The 21,083-nt window shown below is 35.1% G+C and overlaps 1 protein-coding gene across 1 annotated transcript; it reads right to left on the bottom strand.

Annotated features, from left to right (window-relative positions):
• Nucleotides 1–8,382, bottom strand: LOC148613246 (ectonucleotide pyrophosphatase/phosphodiesterase family member 5-like). Its single transcript, XM_088586526.1, has 4 exons — nt 7,375–8,382; nt 6,604–6,774; nt 5,163–5,411; nt 1–3,717 (listed from the first exon to the last, which is right to left on the bottom strand). The coding sequence occupies exons 1-4, from the start codon at nt 8,231–8,233 to the stop codon at nt 3,518–3,520; spliced, it is 1,479 nt and encodes a 492-aa protein (XP_088442652.1). The 5' UTR covers nt 8,234–8,382; the 3' UTR covers nt 1–3,517.
• Nucleotides 8,383–21,083: the final 12,701 nt, after the last annotated feature.

The following is a 21,083-nucleotide window of genomic DNA, read 5'->3' as shown; positions in this document are numbered from 1 at the left end:
GGGGTTGGGGCGTACGGCCGGTACGCCAGTCCTTGGATCCACGCTTGGTGGAGGCAGTGTTTGACTTCATGGCACATCTCAACATGAATATTTTCTGAAATTTATAACTGGTATACATTTGTTTAAAAAAAACAATCATAAATTCATATAATGGAACGTATGACCTACTCTGCAAAGGTCCTTTCTTCACAATAACAAAATCTGGGAATGTCATGAAAAGCTTCCGATTATATATGCATGTTATAAAATCTAGAATAGCTTAGATGTTGATCAAAATGTCTTGATGGAAACACTTTTAGCCCTTTAATAACCACGGAAACACTCATACACGTACATGGAATGTAAAATACTGTAACAGTGGAGTCCAAAACAACCATCCAGACTGCGAAGACTGTACTCACCCCTACCACTATAAAAGCAACAGACCAGTTTTTGAATTTTTGTGTTACTACAAACCAAATGTCAAATTTTCATCTTCAACCATCAAAGTTGAATGAAGTCTTAACTAAACGATTACAGACAGGCTTCTTTTTATACATCTGGCTACTTATATAGTATTGCTAAAGTTTCGACAGGAAACTTATTTTAAGATTTCTTCTATTCCAACATTATTATTTCTGAAAAACCTTTGGAATGTCATATCAATTATGGAATGTGTAAAATTTTCAGTGAAAAGCAACACAACAAATACAGATCTTCCGAGAAATATGTGAGGTCTTAAAACCGATATACGTGTCCTCCCAAGATGCTTTGATACCGATATAAATGTCCCTAGAGGCTTTGATACCGATATAAATGTCTTCTAAGGACTTGATACCGATACAAATGTCCTCCGAGGCATTAATACCGATATATTGTCGCCATAAATGCCATCAGAGGCCTTGGTACCGCCATTATTTCCTGAGAGGCCTATGCAGTGTACATGACTGTACAGTGTCATCCAAAAAAAAAAAAAAACATGAGAGGCCTAGCTAGTATGGGTGTACGAGAATTAATTAAAGAGTCCTTGATTTTGAAATGAATTATTATAAAAGATTTAGTCCTATAAACCAAACCTACTCTTATGATATGACTATTGCATACACACAAAAAAAGCCTACCAATATCAAATGTGGACAAAACATGATATCAAAGGAAGCCTGGGATAATTTCCAGTAACCATTTGACCAAATGATCATTAACTCATATCATCTTAAACATCTTAAATCACTATATCTTTCACACTGAAAATAACCTGATAGGTAGAAATATGGCAAACTTCAGGGGTGGATCTATATATATATAAAGGAGGTTCCATTCCAGAAACTTATGAGAAAGGAATTTTTCATAATTTGGGTTTTTCAAATATGCCATGGTAAGGGAAAACAATCTGGTTTAATATTTCCCCCATTACTTAACAATGAATGTAGATTTTCAAATGAAAAAATTCAACTCAGGCTGCTGCTAAAAAATTATTATTTTCATGCTGTGCAAATTTTTTTTTCTAACTTAACATAAAACCCCAGCCCCCTCCCCCCTTAAGAAGAAAATGGTCTGTGCCTTAAAAAAAACATTGGATTTCAAAAACCATATGTCAGTGAAAGTATAAGATCAACACATCAGAACTGATAAGACAGAAAATAGAAAACCACACACTAGCAGTAGGCATTGAGAGAGCAGGAGCAGACACAGAGGCAGTCACAACTCATTTTTGTCCAGATAAGGCACAACAGTAACAGAAATTTTGAGTAAAAGAGGGCTCCAACCCCTCAGAGTGTTCCCTGGATCCCTCACTGAGTGAAAGAGGGCTCCAACCCCTCAGAGTGTTCCCTGGATCCCTCACTGAGTGAAAGAGGGCTCCAACCCCTCAGAGTGTTCCCTAGATCCCTCATTGTAGAGTAAACAAAAGCACTTTAAAAAATAACAAAATAAAACATATTGGGTTGTGAGTTTGATGTCCTGTTATCTGCCTTTTAGTCAGGGTCTAAGGAATAATTGGACTGCATATTTCAAGATTCATTTCATGTGTACCAAATTGCATGGTGATGGGATCTCACAATAACAGATCAAATAAAGATAGAGAGAGGCACTGATAAAAAATCTTACTGCCCTTCAGATTCATTGAAAAGCATAAAAACTCCAAAGTGAAAGACATTTGGTGAAAAAAAAAAGTAAATGCAAAAATAAGTTACATGTGTGAGGATTAAGGAGGTAAACCAAGGGTAAGGGACTTAACTCTTGAAATCAGTGATATGTTTGTATCATATTCAATTTCACCAAAATTAAGCCTGTCAAGCTTTCATTTGAAGCAGAATGAAATCAGTCCAAGTTACTTTGATGCTTGCATGAGACTGATGTAAAATGCTGAATACAAATGTTCCAATGATTTGTAATAGTTATGTCCCTTACTCTTGGTCTACCTCATACAGGCATGGAATGATTTAACATTAAAAAAAAAACATACAAATAAATTAAAAGGAGAAATAATCATTTAGGACATATAGCAAACTTTACATTCTCAAAAATGCATCATTTTTTTCGACAAAGTTTGCCATTCTATGATCTATTTTATGTAATACATCATGGCAAGGTGTCAGTTTTAAACATATTTCATGCAAATTACCCAAATATGGCCTGACATTTTTTTAATTGTTCAAATAATTGGTTAAGCTCTAAGAAATAGTGATTTTGAACAATGATCCTAAAATGATGATAAAATCCTAAAATAATATTTATAATTAAAATGAAAAGGTTTAAAGAGGGATACTTAACAATTTCAGTTTCTTCTATTAACATTAATTAATAAAAACATATTTCCCAATTTATTAAGAGACTGTCCATGTAGAAACCAGGCAGATTCTATAACATGGATTGTATATATCATCAGTAAATTTTCATGATTCTATCCTACTTACTTTTTTTTTCCTGTTCCAATGTTATGTTAAGCATTATGACTTCAGAGAGAACTGGGATTTTTCCTTATCAAAAGTGGGTGTCTCATTATATATTTCCAAAGTTCCTAACAAATCTACAAAATTATAAACAGATCTAGGAGTTATTTCCCTTTATTTAAAAGTTTTAAGTGCTTTTTATGAAATCAAATTCAGTAAATTACATGTTTATACAAGAAATTACAAGTTTTGATCTCTAGCAGATAAAAATTATTCATGGTCATATGGAAACAAGCGCCACCCACAGCATTGGTCTTACATGGACACCCACTTAGAAGTGATGAGCTATTCAAGTTGACCTGAATCTTGGTCTGCACTACACTTTAGATTTTCAGGCTGGGCAAAGCAAAATTAAAAAATTCTGTGTTTCCAGTGATATCTCTGTAAAATTTGGGTCAGTTGATTTGCAAAATACAAATTTAATAATTAATAAGATTTTCAGCCCATGAATTAAAATTGTCATATAGGAGGGAAAAACCTAAATTTACGCTTTCATACTCCATTCAATTTTTTGTGCCTAGGTCCCATGGGATGATTAGGGTTGAACAGTATTTCTTTAAAAATAAAGAATTTTTAAAGCCTTATATTCAAAATTCTCCTTCAGAGTCAGATCCCAGCAATGGTTGATTCCCTCCATTTACTGATGACGATGAGTATTTCAGTTGCATTGTCATTGGAGACAATGATGACAATTTCATCTTCCGATGGCGATGGATTCTCTGTTGACGGCAAGCAGCTATGCTGAATATCCCACCAACTGTTGCAATGAATACCAATATAATAATATCTAAAAATGATAAAAAATGTGTAAAACCAGTTCCTTATAAATAAAATTTAATTTGCCAATGCTATCATCCATACTTTGCCTTATGTTATGATAAGAATTAATAATACATGTATTAAGTAATTCTCCGTCTAAGAATCAGGCAAAATGTGTGGCACATGAAGAAAAAAAAACAAAATGCAGAGATTTTATTGTATTATCTAAGTATTTATACCTCATAACCTCCAGAAATAATCATAAAAATATTTTGTAAAGTTTGCCTTTTTAATATATTGACAAGTCAAATTTAGTTGAAATGCACTAATGAAAATTTTTCACCACATTTTTTCCCTAATCATAAGCAGTCAAAAAATGTCTTCATGACAGATGCTTTAAATAGCCTCCAACTTGTCTTCTAGATGTATTTGAGGCAAAAAAGACCAAATTGAGAATTCTTACACAGAATGGTACTTAAATAACAAACCAGCAAAAAAGAATTCAAAAAGTAAATTTCTTATTAAAGTAATCAAAGGAATCAAGATTTAATAGGAAATCAACAGATAAAGAGGGAAATACACACACATTAAATCACATGAGATAACCAAAATAACATAAAGTAACAAATGAGCAACCTGCACTCCACTAAAAACTGGGAGCATGGAGTAGGTGCACTGGTAGGGTAAGCATCCTCTGCTTTTCTAGAAACACCCCTGAGCTGCTAATAAAATTTCATTTCCAGGGTAACAAAGAACATGAAATATCCAAAATAACAGGTACAAAAAAGCAAAAGTAAATGAGCACCCAAGCATTCTCCACTAGGACCAGATGCACTGGAAGGGTAAAGATTCATTCAGTGTTCTAGGATCTTTCAGATATTGAGGTTTCCTCAGGAAAAATTCATATAAAATCAACTTTCCCATAGTCAATGACTGCTTTCCTAACAAAACAAATCTTGACAGCATATGAAGTTTTCAACTTGCCACGGGAAAGTGTAACTAAGTACCTAACTTTCCCTGTCCCAAATTTCACTTGCCCCGGGTAATGGGAAATAGGAATCCTAGAACACTGTCATGGTTTGATCAGTTGGACAGTTCCTGCTCTGTTCCAGTCCAACATGATGAGTTGAATTTTTTATGTGCTCACATACAGATTTAACAGCCTGCAGGTAGGTATAAAACCACACCACGACACATTATTTTGACCATTACTGTGTGCTTTGCAGAGAAACAGTGGCTATTCAATTTTTAAATAATGGGTATGACTCAGCTAGGAATTAAACCTAGGATCTTCCACGCTTGAACACGCAACAGTAAGATCACTTTGCGTCAGACAAGATTCAAACCTACTCAGGGTTGTTTCAGACTATGAAGCCAGTCTATTCAGAATTTTTTGCTTAGTTTGGGCAGGTTTCCAGCCTACTTCTGGTGTGGAATTAACAGGTCATGCAGTATTGTACATTCAATACTTACAAATAAGGAATGTTGAATCCGTGTTAAAGAGCATATTGAGCTCTGTCACACCAGCCTTTAACAAAACTTCCACGTGATCAAGGGAGCCATTGTTCGGGGCTGGAACAAGACCAAGAATTTTGCACATCAGAGGATAGATGTCCACATTATCAAATGTTTGAATAGAAAATCCTTTCTTAAATGATGGTCCTCTGGCAATGAAAAATGGATGCATGTCTTTCAAGGTATTGTCGTAACCATGGTTACCCCCTGTTCAAATATAACAAAAATTTCCTTTTATATAGAATCATGATACATTAAAAAACAATCAAACAAAGGTGGGGGTGAGGAAGGATGTGGCAGGGGTGGGACGTACATGTATATGCTTGATGAAAAACTCTTGGGAAAATTAATTTGGAAAAAAAAAAGAAACCAAATGATAAATTTCTGATATGATATTAGAGCAGAATTTTACATTAAAGTGAGAAAAAAATCATGTCTGAAGGCCGAACATTTTGTTATTTATCATTTGTACTCACGATTCTATAACCTTATATTCCTGTTTATTTTTTACCTCTTCCCTACAGACAGATGGCGCTTTATAGTCAAAGTTATACAGATAAAAATTTGCAACTTAAAGAATTAATGTTCTGGATATTTTTTAGGCTACATTAAGTTAGCACCAGCAAATACAAAAAAAATGGGGTGGAATTATACCTTTATTTTTTCAGGAACTTCAAAATCTGAATTACATTAATTTTGTTATTCATAGCAAAGCATGCTGGGATATGATATGGAACATACATACTACATTAATACGTGGATAAGGATTCATAAAAACCACCCTGAGATCTGCCAACAGTGCTCAGACTATATATATGTACACCATATCTTAAAAAAATTTAACCTTTGTTAAGACTGGAACCCAATTGTCATTGCATGAAAGTAAAGTCATAATAAAAATGGACATGAAATGGTTTCCTGGTGAGTTATGTAAAATAATCAACTTGCTTGGTACTGATGAGTTACATGTACATGTAATTTTGAACTTATATTACTGATGAGTTACAAGTTATTATAAACTTACTTTACTGACAAGTTATGTGAAATTATCAACTTACTTTGTACAAATAAGTTATTAGTGAAATTTATCAACTTTCTTGATATATTATTATCAATTTACTTGGTACTGATGAGTTACAAGTCATGCAAATATTACTTGAAGAAGGACATGAAAAATACTCAGTGAAATCTCACATTGTGCCCATCCCTAAACCCCATACACATACATGTACAAGCTGTATTTTTAGACAAAATCCTAGTATTGTTACATGTACATTGTCTATTGGTGTTACTCACACATGTTCATGTACTTTGTTGCTTAACCCATAAGGGTATACATGCATTTAATAAGGAATTGATTATCCCATGTGGTACAGCCAAATTACATGTAATAACATACTTGGAACATCTGATTTATTGTGTCTGAGAGAATATCCTTCATCAGGAACAACTAGTATTGGCTGTATCCTCCTGTTGTGTTTGAAGTGGAAATGGTCTGGTATATCAGCTTTTCTGTATACTTTCAAGTTGGGCACTGTAGACAATTTGTCATATATTTCATCTTCCTTGCCTGAAAAGTTAAAACAGACACTAAGTTAAGCTGAGACAATACCAGGGTTTGGGCTTATTACTTTCAAATGTGATCAATTACATCATGATGACACGGAGTTCAAATCATTCATGTAATCAATTACATCATGATTACTCATAATTCCAATGTTATAGATTATATATGATTACTTTAGACAATAAAGAAAATTGCAAAAAAATTGACATTTGTTGACTACAAGTATTCAAAACCAACTGTTTAATCTTGACGTGGATACAAGTTTCAGATTAGAAATTCAACCCCATAAAAACTTACATGTACATGTATGCTTTGATCTACATAAAACCTACATGTACACTGTACAAGCATGCACTCTTCCATTGTCTACCTGCTTATAACTGAACACAAACTACAAATTGCAATAAAAATGTAATCTAAATAAACTTATCATTAGAGCGCTTCACTTTAAGTGCTACATATATATGTCGATAATCAAAATAGCACTAGAACTGCTTTTCCATTCATTTCTGGAGAACATTTAAAGTGTTCCTACATTTTTATCAATTGTTTTTCGTCATAAGACTGAAACAAGCTCCATTACTTCTAGAATTGTACACCTACCAGGATTTGGGAGAATACTTCCAATAGGATTAGAGGAGAATATTTTGTAATCACTCATAGAAATGTGATCATCTAAATTAATTATCTTAGACTCAGGAGTAGATGCCATTCCATGATCACTTGTAATGATGATATTGGTAGTATCTAAAATATTGTGCTTTTCCAAGTTCTCTATAAGATATCCAACTACTGCATCTAAGCCAATCACCATATTATCAACTTCTGGCGAATCAGGTCCAAACTTATGACCGTAACCATCAGGTTCTTCAAAATACAGCAAGCCTAGATTAACTGGGTATTTGTCAGTAAACCACCCAATTACTGTGTCAACTCTTGTTTCATTACTCACAGATCTATCATAGGGCAAATATTTGTAAGGAAGGATTCCTTTGACAGGTGCTTGGTCCCCAGGCCAAAATACAACTCCAGATCTATATTTGCAATTATTGTTCTGACGTTGATTTGTTACCCAAATAGGTTCGCCCCCATTGTCAAACCATTTAGAACTTTTCTCTTGATTTTCATTGTAAATATTGAACACTTCTTTGTATTTTGGATCATACATAATATTCCCAACTATACCATGGCTTTCTTCATATAAACCAGTGACAATTGTGTAGTGGTTTGGAAATGTTTTTGTGATAAACGCATTTTTTACACCCTCCTTCGCATGCACCCCTTCTTTCATTAATCTATGAAAATTAGGTGTAGAATTTTTTGTTGAGTTACGGGACAGATAGTCCCATCTAAAACCATCAAAGGATATCAATAAAAGTCGATGTGATTCGGATTGAAGTGTTGCAGTCACAACATATTCGATTATTTGCGGAAGCGCTATTAGAATTAACCAAATTTTCATTTTGAATACTGATGAATTTTAACTCCAGTTTAGGTCTAAAACATATCTTGATAAAAGAATGTAGTAAATGACTATCGCAAGTCTCTAATAAACATTACGAAAGAGTTATTTCGACGTGTATCTCGTGACAGATTTGTCACGCAAATTGTTTTCGGAAGGGACAAATATGTTCCTAAAATACACCAATGACGGATATGTGCAGAACCGTTTCCGTAATTAATTTCTCTAAATGTATTATTTTTTGAACTGGTGTCTGAGTTAACGGTCGGATGGCAATCGGTACCATATGTTCGGGACATACCTATTATTCGGGGGTATTTTTTTTTCATGAAGATATCAAGGTAGGGGGATCATTTTCACGAAGAAAATGAAATAAACAAGAGGCTCCCAGGTTGAATTTTGCCTGTCAATTAAGGGCAATAATTAAACAAGAAGTTGTCCAACAATTTTGACTCAAGAAAACTATGATATAATTAACTTATCAGAAGGATCATTTCAGCAAATGAAAGTTTAAATCTATCATAGTTTTCAAGATATTGGCTGAAAACTGAAAAAAAATGTCATTTTCCTCTTTCAAGGGCAGTAACTCTTTTAAGACAACTTTTATGTCTGAAGACTTTTGTACTCCTAAAAATAAGGATCATTTCAGCTATTGAAAGAATTTGACTGAACCTAACGGTTTTGGAGATATAACTACTGTCTGACCCCTATGTTCTATTTTTAGTAACGGCGACCATGTTTTTCGACGGATCAAAAATCTCAACTAAAGGATTAAAAATGAAAATTGACCACAGATAAATCTCATCATGCTGAACACTTTTACCCCACTTCAGAATACAGCTAATCCTAACGGTTTTGGAGATATATGCAAACATTACTGTCTGACCCCTATGTTCTATTTTTAGTAAAGGCGGCCATGTTTTTCGAGGGATAAAAAATCTCCACATCAGTTCTATGCAGGATATCCTAAGGAACATTCATACAAAGTTTGTTTCCAATTGGTCAAGTAGTGTCAGGGGAGTTTTGAAAAATTGTTAACGACGACGACGTGATGGCAACAGCTCACGTGGCCTTCGGCCAGGTGAGCTAAAAAAAACCAAACAAACGAACAAGTTAAAGATCATATTTTATGAAGAAAATTACTATAAGCAGGCGCCAGTTTTTTTTTTTGCGTAGTTGAGTTACAAGATCTGCATGGCCATAGGGCAGGTTTACTTGGTGAGGGAATTAATGGTAAAACAGTTCAACGACCGATTAAAGTGATGAGGGAGGAACAATGACATGAAAAAGATGATGATGATATTGATGTAACAGTGTTAAGTCTTCCGCTTTTGGCGAGAACCTTCCAATATTTCATCAAAATTTGAATAATCTCGTTCTTACGCGCCATTGTAAAATTGTGAGACTGCGGATCCACATTTGCGGAAAATTCTCTGATGTAGCAAACACATTGTCTACTATACATGACAAATATGTTGTCGTACCAGCAGACAAAGCCCAAAACAACATTGTTTTTGTCTGCAAAACCTTTTACATCCAATGTTTATCATCAGAGGTAGACGTAGAAAATAATAGCAGTGATAAGACCTATACTGCTACCACACTCTCCAAAGAAGAGATTGTGCAAAACCATAAATCTGTGCTATCCTCTTTTGGTCTCTCTACCAAGGAAGATGATTGTGATTTACCGTCTATGCACTGGATTCCTAAACTCCACAAGAATCCATACAAACAACGTTTCATAGCTGGATCTGCAAAATGTACCACCAAACCTCTTTCAAAACTTTTAACTTCTATACTCACAATTGTCAAAGAGGGTCTGCAGTCCTACCACAACACTTGTTACTCCTGTAGTGGTATTAATTCAATGTGGATCCTGAAAAATTCGAAAGATCTTTTGGAGACAATCAGTTCAAGACTATTATCTGAATATTATACCATTAAAACCTATGATTTTTCAACACTGTATACTTCTATTCCCCATACTCAGTTAAAATGCCGACTTAAAACATTATACATCGTTGTTTTTTCAAAAAAAGATGGTACACCTAGATACAAATATATAGTTCTTGGTAGACATTCCTCATACTTTGTAAGAAATTATTCCAAATCATCTTCCAAATATACAGATGAAGATGTTTACAAAATGCTGGTATTTTTAATCGACAACATATTTGTCCAGTGTGGTGGACTTGTTTTTCAACAAACGATCGGCATTCCAATGGGAACAAATTGTGCTCCTTTACTTGCTGACCTATTTCTTCCTTCTTATGAGGCTGACTTTATAGCTGATCTGATCCGAAAGAAAGAATATTGTTTGGCTGGATCCTTTAATCTCAGTTTACGCTATATAGATGACGTATTATCTTTAAACAATCCTAATTTCGGGGATTTGATACATCGCATCTACCCTATAGAAGTTGAGATAAAGGATACTACAAACACTGTGAAGCTTCATATCTTGACCTACACTTAGAAATCAATGGTAAAGGAAAACTATTGACCAAACTTTACGACAAATGTGATGACTTTTCATTCAAAATTGTCAACTTTCCTTTCATCTGTGGCAATATCCCTTAAGCACCTGCACATGGAGTGTTCATATCATGTTCCTTCGATTTCTATTTTGAGAAGAGACGACTAATAAGTCCATCCTTTTTTTACTTCTGTTGCACTTGCTTTAGAAGTGAAATCAATGTTATTTGTTTCATTAACTGTTGCCACAGTTGCTTGTGGGCTTTGTACTGCTTCATTTTCATCGATGGCGTCTTCGCTACGGTCTGTTCTATCTAAAAAATTGACTTCCGGAATCATTTTCTCTTTATTTTTAAGACCGGTGTCAGTACTCATATCAGCTTCATCTTTATACCCGATGGCAAAGCTTTGGTCTGGTCCATCTCCACGTCCAGCTTCACGGCTTTTGTCTTCTTACAAGTCGACGTTGTGCTGCATTTCTCCACAACTGGCGTCTGGGCTTATACAAGCTTTATTCTCATCAATGTCACTAGGGTCCATGTTAACTCTTTCCGTGTGACCTGCTCCAAGGCTAATATCTGCCGTATCTCCGTGATCAGCACCCGCGCAATTATCTCTTATTTTCGCGACCAACATCAAGGTTCATGTCTACATCTTCACGACCGGCACCAATCTATGTATTATTTTTAAGATCGAGGCCCGTGTTCGTGTCTGCTTCATCTACATGATCGATACCGGGGCTCATGTATGTTCCATCTCTACGGCAGGTGTCATAGCTCATATTTGTTTCGTTTTTATCCAGACTTCCGTCTACGTTGTCTTCATGACGGAGATGTGAGCTCGTGTCTGAATTATGATCACAACCGGTGTCCGGGATAATGTCTGTGTTATCCTCATGGCGGACACTTCTCTTCCATAAACACCTTGCCTTACATCTGTTTTTTCTCCATGAACTGCTTCATGGGTCATGCCATCACAGCCATCAGCTTCTAGGTTTATCAAGGGTCGATATTTATTTCTGAAAGCAACATTGGTGTTAGCAACTTTTTTTATTGTCATCGCCTAGGCTAGCACCAGAGCTTTTAATGTGTATTGTAATAAATTTATAAAGGTGTAATACCACTATTTCGGAAACCAGTCACCTGAACATACAAGAAAGTAGTTCGTAATGACATGAAGTAGTCCCAATATTGCACCCTATCATTCTTCTTGTTTAGTAGAGGTATACAAACTTGGTGTCATCTGAAAGCTGAATGAATCAGCAATACTCCAAAAGCTTCATTTTCTTTATTAAGTGCAGGGTAAAACAATTCTGAACAAAACTCTAGGCCCCTTGATACGGCTAAATTTCAAAACGAAAGTAGTGATTTCTGCACCTGTCTACTTTCACTTTACCATTCTTTCTTAGAAGGCACATAAGGTATATTGATATTTTTATGAGAGTTAAGGTAAAGGGTGACCATCATAATGATACCCCTCTAGCACCATCAGTACTAATGTAAAAAAAAATTGAGCCTTATAAAAAGCTGAATTTAACATATAAAGTACTGGAGACCAGAAATAGTGGTATGACATCTAAAACAAAATAAAAAAGAGAAAATTATGTCCCTTTATATGCGCATGCGCTTTCGTAGTAATTAGAGGGAAAAGATGTGTACACTTACCTTGTACGGGCAGTATTGAAACACGTGTTCACGTGTCTCGGCATCGTGAATGTTCATACAAAAAGTGTTAACAAGCAATGTTTTATATTTGTAAATACTGTATATTGTATTGATTGCATTGCCACTTTTTTGTTAAACCTAATGAAATGAAGGATAGTGGTAAATTTAGGTTGCTGCAACTCACCTTTTCCATTTCGATTCTTTCTGTTTCGTTCCTGTCGCTCTATTCTCCGCTTCTTTTGTTCCTCTTTTTCAGTCTGCTTATTTTCTTTTACAATTTTCCGCCACTCCTTCTGCAATCTTTCATTCTACTCTTTGTATTTCTTATCGATGATTTCAAAATATTTTTTGGCTGTCTCTTCCTGGTATTTCACTAGTTCTATGTTTTCGATTTCCAACATCCTCTTTTTTTTTGCTTCTTTTTCTCATTCTTGGCAGAGATCTAGTACAAATAGTTCAAAGGTTTTTAGATAAAAAAAATATTTTAACCTGCATTTTTACTGAAAAAATAAGTTGTAGTGCTAAATTATTTTAAGATAATGAAAATCCAGTCTCCTGCGCAGAGGGTATATTTGTTACTGCAGTTTTATATTTAAAGTTTTTACGCCTCTAACATCCGCAGTACTACGTACACCCTGCCCTTTTTATGCAGATTATAACAAATAAAACGGCTCCGCGGGTTTACACTGAGTAGACTAAGTGCTTGTGTCTTCTGAAACTTCTCACACCCTTTATAAAAGAGTCTTTAAACTAGTAGAGTAATTAGTTATAAACCAGAAAGCGAAAACTTTTGACGGTTAATATAGTAGAGCCACATATGAGAACGCATATTATGAACAAATGAATGCCTACATTAGTATGGGAAACTATCAAATAATCTTGGGGTAAATGTAAATGCCAATGCAATGAATATAACAATGATAAAACTCATAAGATATGGTTGCGACCAATCCACGCATAAAGATATGTTTTTCAAAATGTGTATATATTGTAGTATACAAGTTTACTAAATTTGGATAACAATGATGAGGTTGCGACCAGTTCATGCATAAAGACATGTTTTTTTTTTTCAAAATGTACATATCCTATAGTATACTTAATAAAATTCGGATCATCTCATAGTAAGTTCAAGATTTATTTTTGAAACAAAACGAATAACATTCAAGAGTTAGGTATGGACAACCAATTTCTAAGTTCAAGAGCTAGGTATACATTGTACTTTTTATAAAGTTTGGTTAACCACTTACAAAGTTCAAGAGCCAGGTAATTATATATTAATACAATTTTGGACCACCACATACAAAGTTCAAGATTTTGATATATTTACTAAAGTGTAGACTATCACTTACCAAGTTGAATAGTACTTGATTATCAGCATGACGCTCTGTTGCAATACGTTCTTTGCGTTCAGTGCCATTACATCTGCAATTAATACAACGTTAGGTTGTCATTTTTCTTCGTAATAAAATCATAATTATGCCATTTCATAAATTCTTAGAAGCGTAGCTGTCAGAGATAAAAGGATGGAGGGAAAACTAGGCAACAATCTAATTTAGTATGCCTGTGCTGACGATGGAAAATGTGGAAGCTGTTGCTCTTCGATTTCGATCATCGAGCGCCACTGCTGCCATTTAGGCAACATGCAATTATTCACAAGTATGACGCAGCTTCTGTGTGCAGTTTATAGAAACTTCTTTTGTTGTTGTCATTTTATGAAAAAGTCAAGCATACAAACTCATACACTAACCTTCTTTAGTAAACTTTTTGTAATCTTTGGTTTTTTGGCACTTCCTGGCTTCCCTGGTGAGTTCCCAGTCTTCGAGAGAATAATGAAAGTCTCGGACAGACAAAATACCTTCTCTTATCTCAATGACCTCCCCTGTATCCTTCACCAATTTTTCCATCTCCTGTTCCGTCTCAAGCCTTCACATGAAATTCATACGAAATATTCACATGAAATTCGTGTTTAGTAAATTTCATATGAAAATCATGTTAATTTCATGTGAATTTCACATGAAAACCATGTTAATTTCATGTGAATTTCACATGAATTTCATGTGAAGCTCGATTAATATGAATTTCACGTTAAAAATATTTGCCTGTGTAATGAGGATGTTTTTATACAAATTTCATGGATGTGGCAAGTACATCTATTGTTTTATTCATGTGGCGATTCAAGTTTGTAATGAAGTAACCCCCCCCCAAAACAAAACAAAACAAAACAAAACAAAACAAAACAAAAAACAAACAAACAAACAAACAAACAAAAACAAACAAAAACAAAAACAAAAACAAAAACAAAACAAAATAAAAAAGGAGAGAGAGGCCCATTAAAAAACGCTAAATTGTTTTTTAGTTGATCTTAATAGGCAGTTATCTACAGAGCCCTGAGAGAGACAAAAATGTTTCTTTGTTTGTCCCTATCAGGGCTCCGTTGTTATCAATAGAAGGTTGGTAGTTCAGTGACTGTTATACCAAGTGTTACAAGTCATATGCAGTAAAATCTGAATGCAGATTCTTTTTACATATTGTATTGTTACATGTTAATTTATACAAAACATCAGGTTTCAAAGAACTGGGGTAGCAAGATGATCATGTGGCGACAGAAATTTCTAAGCCAGAGCATGCATTGCAAATGAACAAATGAATGAACGTGATACAAAGGAAAACAGACAACAATCTGAGAAAAAATATACAACACTTAAAAAAAACTATAAAAAGAAGCAGGAATATCCCCGCTAAATTCTTAACCTAAAATCAAAAGTCAATAAGCAACTCGGACTCAACTGAAAATTGGGGCCGTGGGCCAGGTGCATCGCGCCCATCACATTGGATAAATATGTTGTCGATAAAAAATTCCAGCATTTTGAAAACATCGTCTTTGGTATATTTGGAAGATAATTTGGAATCGTTTTTACAATGTATGAGGAATCTCTACCAAGTACTACGTATCTGTATCTGGATGTACCGTCTTTTCTGGCGTAACAACAATGTATAATGTTTTTGAATCGGCATTTTAAATGAGTATGAGGAATAGAAATATGAAGGATTGAAATATCATAGGGTTTAATGCTATTGTATTGTGAGAATAATCTTGAATTGAGGGTTTCCAAATGATCTTTTTTTTAATTTTGTTTTCATTTGGGATCCTGTACATAGACGGTAGATCACAATCATCGTCTTTAGTAGATAGATCAAAAGAGGACAGCACACATTTAAGGCTTCCCACTTTCTCTTGTTTGGAGAGTGTGGTAGCAGTATAGGTGTTTTTACTGCTATAATTTTTCACGTCTACCTCCGATAATAAACATTGGATGTAGTGAGTTTTGCAGACAAAAATAATGTAGTTTTGGGCTTTATCTGCCGGTATCACAACATATTTGTCATGTGTAGAAGAAAATGTTTAGGCTACATCGGGTCATTGACTTAGATTTAATGCCACTTGATAAAAACAAACTGCAATAGGAAAACCAATGAGCTGCTAGCTCAGGGCCCGGTTTAATAAATATCCTAAAATTGAGATTTTCTTCAAATTCTTTCTAAACTCAAACTGATTGGAAATTTTAGTTAAAACCCAAGGATTTTTAGGATATTTAGATAAGATACCGTTGTTTCACTGAAATTCTAGTCCTTTTTATGCTTTGGTATTGTTTTAAAGATACAGATAATTTGATATTACGTGTATTTTCTACAAATGTACAGAATTAGTTTTAAAAAAAAGATATGGTATACACGCTTTATACATGAACACAAATCAATAAGTTCATAGGTTTAGTGACACTCGATTGGACACAACAGTGCCGGATCCAGGGGTCGCCCCTACTTTTGCTTGATTTTTTTTTAATTTCGCGCAGGATTTGGGCAAAATTATCGAATAATAGCCAGGAACCCGAGGTTGTACTCTTCCCTCTTTTTTTACAGGTTGACTGTAAACGGCACGATACAACACCGGTACATGTACTAAATAGCGTTGAACTTACGAGCAGTAACTGTTTTATAAGACCGGATTTAAGTGGCCTAGCCAGAACTTTTTAAATGGAAGCAGAAGTTTTGTTGGTGTCTGTCTAAACCGAATCCAGAATAATCAGACAAAACTGAGTGTCTAAACAAGACACGTTTATGAATCTAATATCATTTGTGTAGTATTTTGAACTTTCGTAAAACGAACATTTCAGCCTTAACCGAATAAAATAAAGTCCAATAGAGGTTCGTTTTGGATAGGTTTCACTGTACATATTATAATATATATTGTCGTAACTTGACAGGTTTTACTGTATATGCCCTTGATACGTCGCACGTCTCGTGTGACTCAGTATTTGTATTTGTATTGTATTTGCTTGACCCATATGGATGTAATTTGCAAATAAAGTATTATTTATTAAAAGGTACTGTTGCATTGATACAAACAAATCAATAAATGAACTGTAACAAGTTACTAGGTCAGCAGTGAATCCACAGATTAAAAAAAGGGGCTTAACCCGGGGCCCAAATTTTTTCTTCAAGACAAATGTGGAATAAAGACCTTTTAATGTATGCTATATTTTTTCTTGGGTTATTAAACAATGAAATACTAAATAACGAATTAGATTCATTTTCTCTTAAACGATTGTTTTTTAAGTATTTTCTATATTTTAATAGGGAAATAAATACTGCTTGAAAAGGAAAACTTAATACAATTGAAAGAAGGGACTGTCCACTCTTTGCTGGTCCGCCAATGCAGGTCACCGAGAAAGTAGTGCTTATTTTTCATTGGCAATGTTTTTTTCATCATTCCAAATAATCTTTAAAAAATGTTTAGAAGTGAATCACTTAAGTATAAATGAGAATAATATAGAAGAGGGAACTAAATACAAATAAAATACAAATAAAATATGGAAAGTGAGGCCCAAGTTTTCGGCTTTACGACCTTCGTCAGGGGCAAAAAGTTTTAAAGATGAAGACTGTCGATCCAGACTAAATAGAGACAAGGTGCCCTTCAAAATTTATCTTGATCAATGCGAAGACGCCATTTCATATCACCAATACATCTTTTCTCAAAGTTGAATCCTATGCTAAGGCTCGAAACACACGATGAAGGATGCTTTTGCGATAAGTATCATTTTGTAAGCACCGGGTTTACTCGGTTGATTGGCCATTGTGAGGTATATAAATTTCTGATTAAGGAGAGTAGCCTATGACGTACATATAGACCACTTTAATGACTTTTTTCTATTGTAAATGTGCACTCAAGCGGAAGATCTGTGAGGATCAGTTTTTAACATTGCGGACACCTGGTTGTGCAATAAGATTACTAATGTTCTAGTATCGATCGTCATACATGACCTAGGTTGACCTTTTGATGACAACTAGTCTAAGACTACGTGACCGGGAGGTGGTGGTGGACCAAAATTTACCGGTGGACGTTGACCGGAAGTGACCTGGAGGGGAGGGGCTTGAAATGGACCTTGGGGGAACCGGAAGTGTATGGAGGACCAATGAAGGGGACATGGCGGCCTTGACCTAGAAAGGGGACCCTTACAGGTTAGGAGGAAAACGACCCCCATTGGTATCCTCATTGTGTCCTTATTAGTGTTATTATACATTATACTATAAACAGGTAAGTAAAAAAGGGGGGGAAGGGGTAATATGACTTGTCTTTCTTTGTTTTATTGATACACTTTTATTAACATTAATTGGTTTTTAATTATTTTTGCAAATTAATTGTAATTTCACTGTCATTGTGTAATAATTGAATGGGCACTTTGTATAGATTATGAATTTTGATTTGATTTTCTGTCTGTTCAATGGATTGTGTAATTTGAATAGATGTCTCGGGGATTAGACAGATGTTTAAAACTTGTGTTTTATGAATACATTACAGGTGTATAAAGTGTGTGCAATGTTTACCTCTTGAATATTAATTTTTATTGTCGTTTTAATTATTTTTGTTTAATTATGATTAATATTTTTTGTATTCAGTTTGAAATTTTTACTAACCACTAATGATGATCCTTGCAATTGAAAGGTTTACAATTGATGTTTACAATCGGACGTTAAGAGCTTTTGAATGGTGCCTTTCAATTCAGATTTTTATTGTCGACCATTGCATTACCTATTACAGACGCACCCATCGAGTTTGTCCGTAGTATGGGGCTCTATCGATTTCTTTTCCATATTTTCAATGTTTACATGGCGCGTGTACTTGATTTGATCCGTTATGGGGTTGTATTGGATAAACCATTGGTTTGTTGATTTTTTTCTCCATATTTCCATTCGTAGTTTCCTACACATTTTTTGTTTAAGTTTGAGACTTGTGTGCTCGTTTAATGTTTTTCTTTTGTTATTATAAGGAGATTTTAACTGCTATAGTATTTTCGATATTTACACCAAAACTTGCTTTGAACGTATTTTAGAGTCTATATTGGGTAAACCTATTTCTTTTTCATACTTTCTATGTTTATATGGCGCTTGTACTAAATTTTCACCCGTTTTGGGGGTAAACCATTGAACTATGGAATTTTTATTTTTCTCTCCATATTTTCATTCGTGGTTTGTTTCCTTCGTCCCTTTTTTTGTTTAAGTATTGTATGATGGGTTTTTTATAAGGAACTTTTTTTCTGCTATAGTATGTTTTCAAGTTACTTACACTCAAACTTTGACCCGTGTTATGAGGCTCTCATAGTAAATATATTTGTTATGCTGTCGCTAACGGTTTTAATAGGTGGTATCGGTTTTGAGCTACCGTGTTTTGGAAGGAGTTCTTTCTTTAGTATAGTTTTATTACACAACAAGATTTTTTTCTTTTATATTTTATTTACAATTATATTCATATATTCGTCGGGGTGTCGTCAAATCCGGGTCCTGCTCGATTGTCTGTCCATAAAGTGTTCTTCCCCTTTAAATAAAACTTCACGATGTGATCTTCTATGATTCTGCTTTACTATAAGTAGTCTTGCCGTCCGAGTATCATTGGCGTCAAGGCTGTTTTATCCACTCTATTTAACATTCTCTTCCTTTCGTTCCTCGGTAACATGACTTTTGGTGGTGTTCGTTGTATTTCCCATATAGCGCCTCCTATTTTGATGAATTATCCTCACACGTAGATGAATATCATTCATCTAGTTGAACTTTTGTAACTTTCTTGATTTTTAAGGGGCGTTGTTTCTTATACAAGAATGCACGACATTCTGCTTTGGTTTCCACTAGTTTTTTTGATATTCTGACGTTGTACGTTTTACGTTCTTAATGCAGCTACACGATCTTTGTTTCGAAATCCTCTCTATACAGTTCCATTTATAAGAGTCACATCTGTTTCTGGTCGACTTTTTTGTTTCCACCAGCTGGTCGGAGGTCTTTTTGGGTCCTCACTTTCTTTTGTCAGTTCATTCTTTGGTTTGTATTGTGCCCTTCCTGTCGTCAATTGCACGTGTATGGTATCACGACTGGTGACCCCTTCTAAATGAATCCATCGACAGGGAACTATCTTGTAAATCTTTATTGCTCTGGGTGCGTTCATCTCCTTTGCGAGTCGGCCAAGAAGTGACCACATATCCTTTTTCATCTCTATTTATACGTTTCCACATCCAAGAACACATCCTGATTTCCCATGGAATATTGTTGCTTCTCAATCTCAAGTTGTCAGGAGTGCCCTGTTTCATGTCGATCAATAAATATCCGCGGTGTTTGGCGGTGACATACTCGTACGATTTCATAAAGTAGTTTGTCTTTTTGGGAAACATTTGTTGGGCCATGGTCATGGCCTGTGATACATCTCTGGGATTTTTAAACAGATCCAGGTAATGAGCATTCAGACTGATGGTTCTGTAATACTTGTTTTTGTTGAACAGATTCTGAACCAGCAACATGACACTTATATTATTATGGTGAGAATATTTCGTGAAGAGATGCGAGATAGATTCAGTGACCGAATTCATCATATCCTCTAGAACAAGCAAGTGTCTCTCTCTGGGATCCAATGTGTCAAGGTCAAGGAGTCCTTGAACAAAGTCGACATCCTCCATGGTTCCATAAATGGTCTGGTACGCATCGTACCACCACGTTATTCGATCGGGTCTAGGCATCATCATGTCTTTTACGTTTGTACGAATCGGCGTACAAACATCGTTTTTCCAATTCCGATGGGCCCACGGCATGAAATTGTCGTCCAAGTATCCTTTGGGTGCGTTTAAAGCAAGAAGATCGTCTGTCGGTGTATGAAAAAGCTTTCGTCAGCTGGATCCTTGGGCAAGCTTTCTTAAGTTTCATCCTGGATCGATTGGCGTAGCCCTTTCATCGAAGTATAAGGATCTTGGCGTAGCCCATTCATCGAAGTATAAGGATCTTGGCGTAGTCCATTCATCAAAGTATTTTGGTTTTTTCTATTCTCAAATCATATTGGTGTAGTTCTGTCATCAAAGTACCGTAGTCCGATAAACAAGTTTGCATCGATTCTGTGTTTCTAAGGTTGTCTTTCGCTGGACAGGATGCTTATGTGGACTGTATTGGTCTGTTTGCATGGTTCTCGTAGTGTGATAGACGCAGTAATCCTTGCGATGGTCTAGAATGAGGAGAACATCTGGTTTCACTCCGATGGGGTAGATCAATTGAAGCTTGGTATCTATGAGTTTTCCTAAAATGACGTTTCATATTATACCTTCTTTTAAAGATCATCTTGCATTCTGGACAGCTCGTGGACATCTTGTAAACGACGAACTTCTTTTCCGACAACTGAG

Source organism: Perna viridis, chromosome 6 (assembly GCF_037379345.1).
Source record: "Perna viridis isolate PV_CMFRI_1.1 ecotype Kerala chromosome 6, ASM3737934v1, whole genome shotgun sequence".
Classification (NCBI taxonomy): domain Eukaryota; kingdom Metazoa; phylum Mollusca; class Bivalvia; order Mytilida; family Mytilidae; genus Perna; species Perna viridis.
Note: the sequence above shows the minus strand (reverse complement) of the source record. Positions and strands in the feature narration are given on the sequence as shown.

Coding starts and splice junctions, on each gene's coding strand:
- LOC148613246 (XM_088586526.1), bottom strand. CDS start 8,233: ATGAAAATTTGGTTAATTCTAATAGCGCTTCCGCAAATAATCGAATAT. Junction 6,775..7,374: donor AAGTATTCTCCCAAATCCTG/GTAGGTGTACAA, acceptor TTAACTTTTCAG/GCAAGGAAGATGAAATATAT. Junction 5,412..6,603: donor CAATAAATCAGATGTTCCAA/GTATGTTATTAC, acceptor ATATTTGAACAG/GGGGTAACCATGGTTACGAC.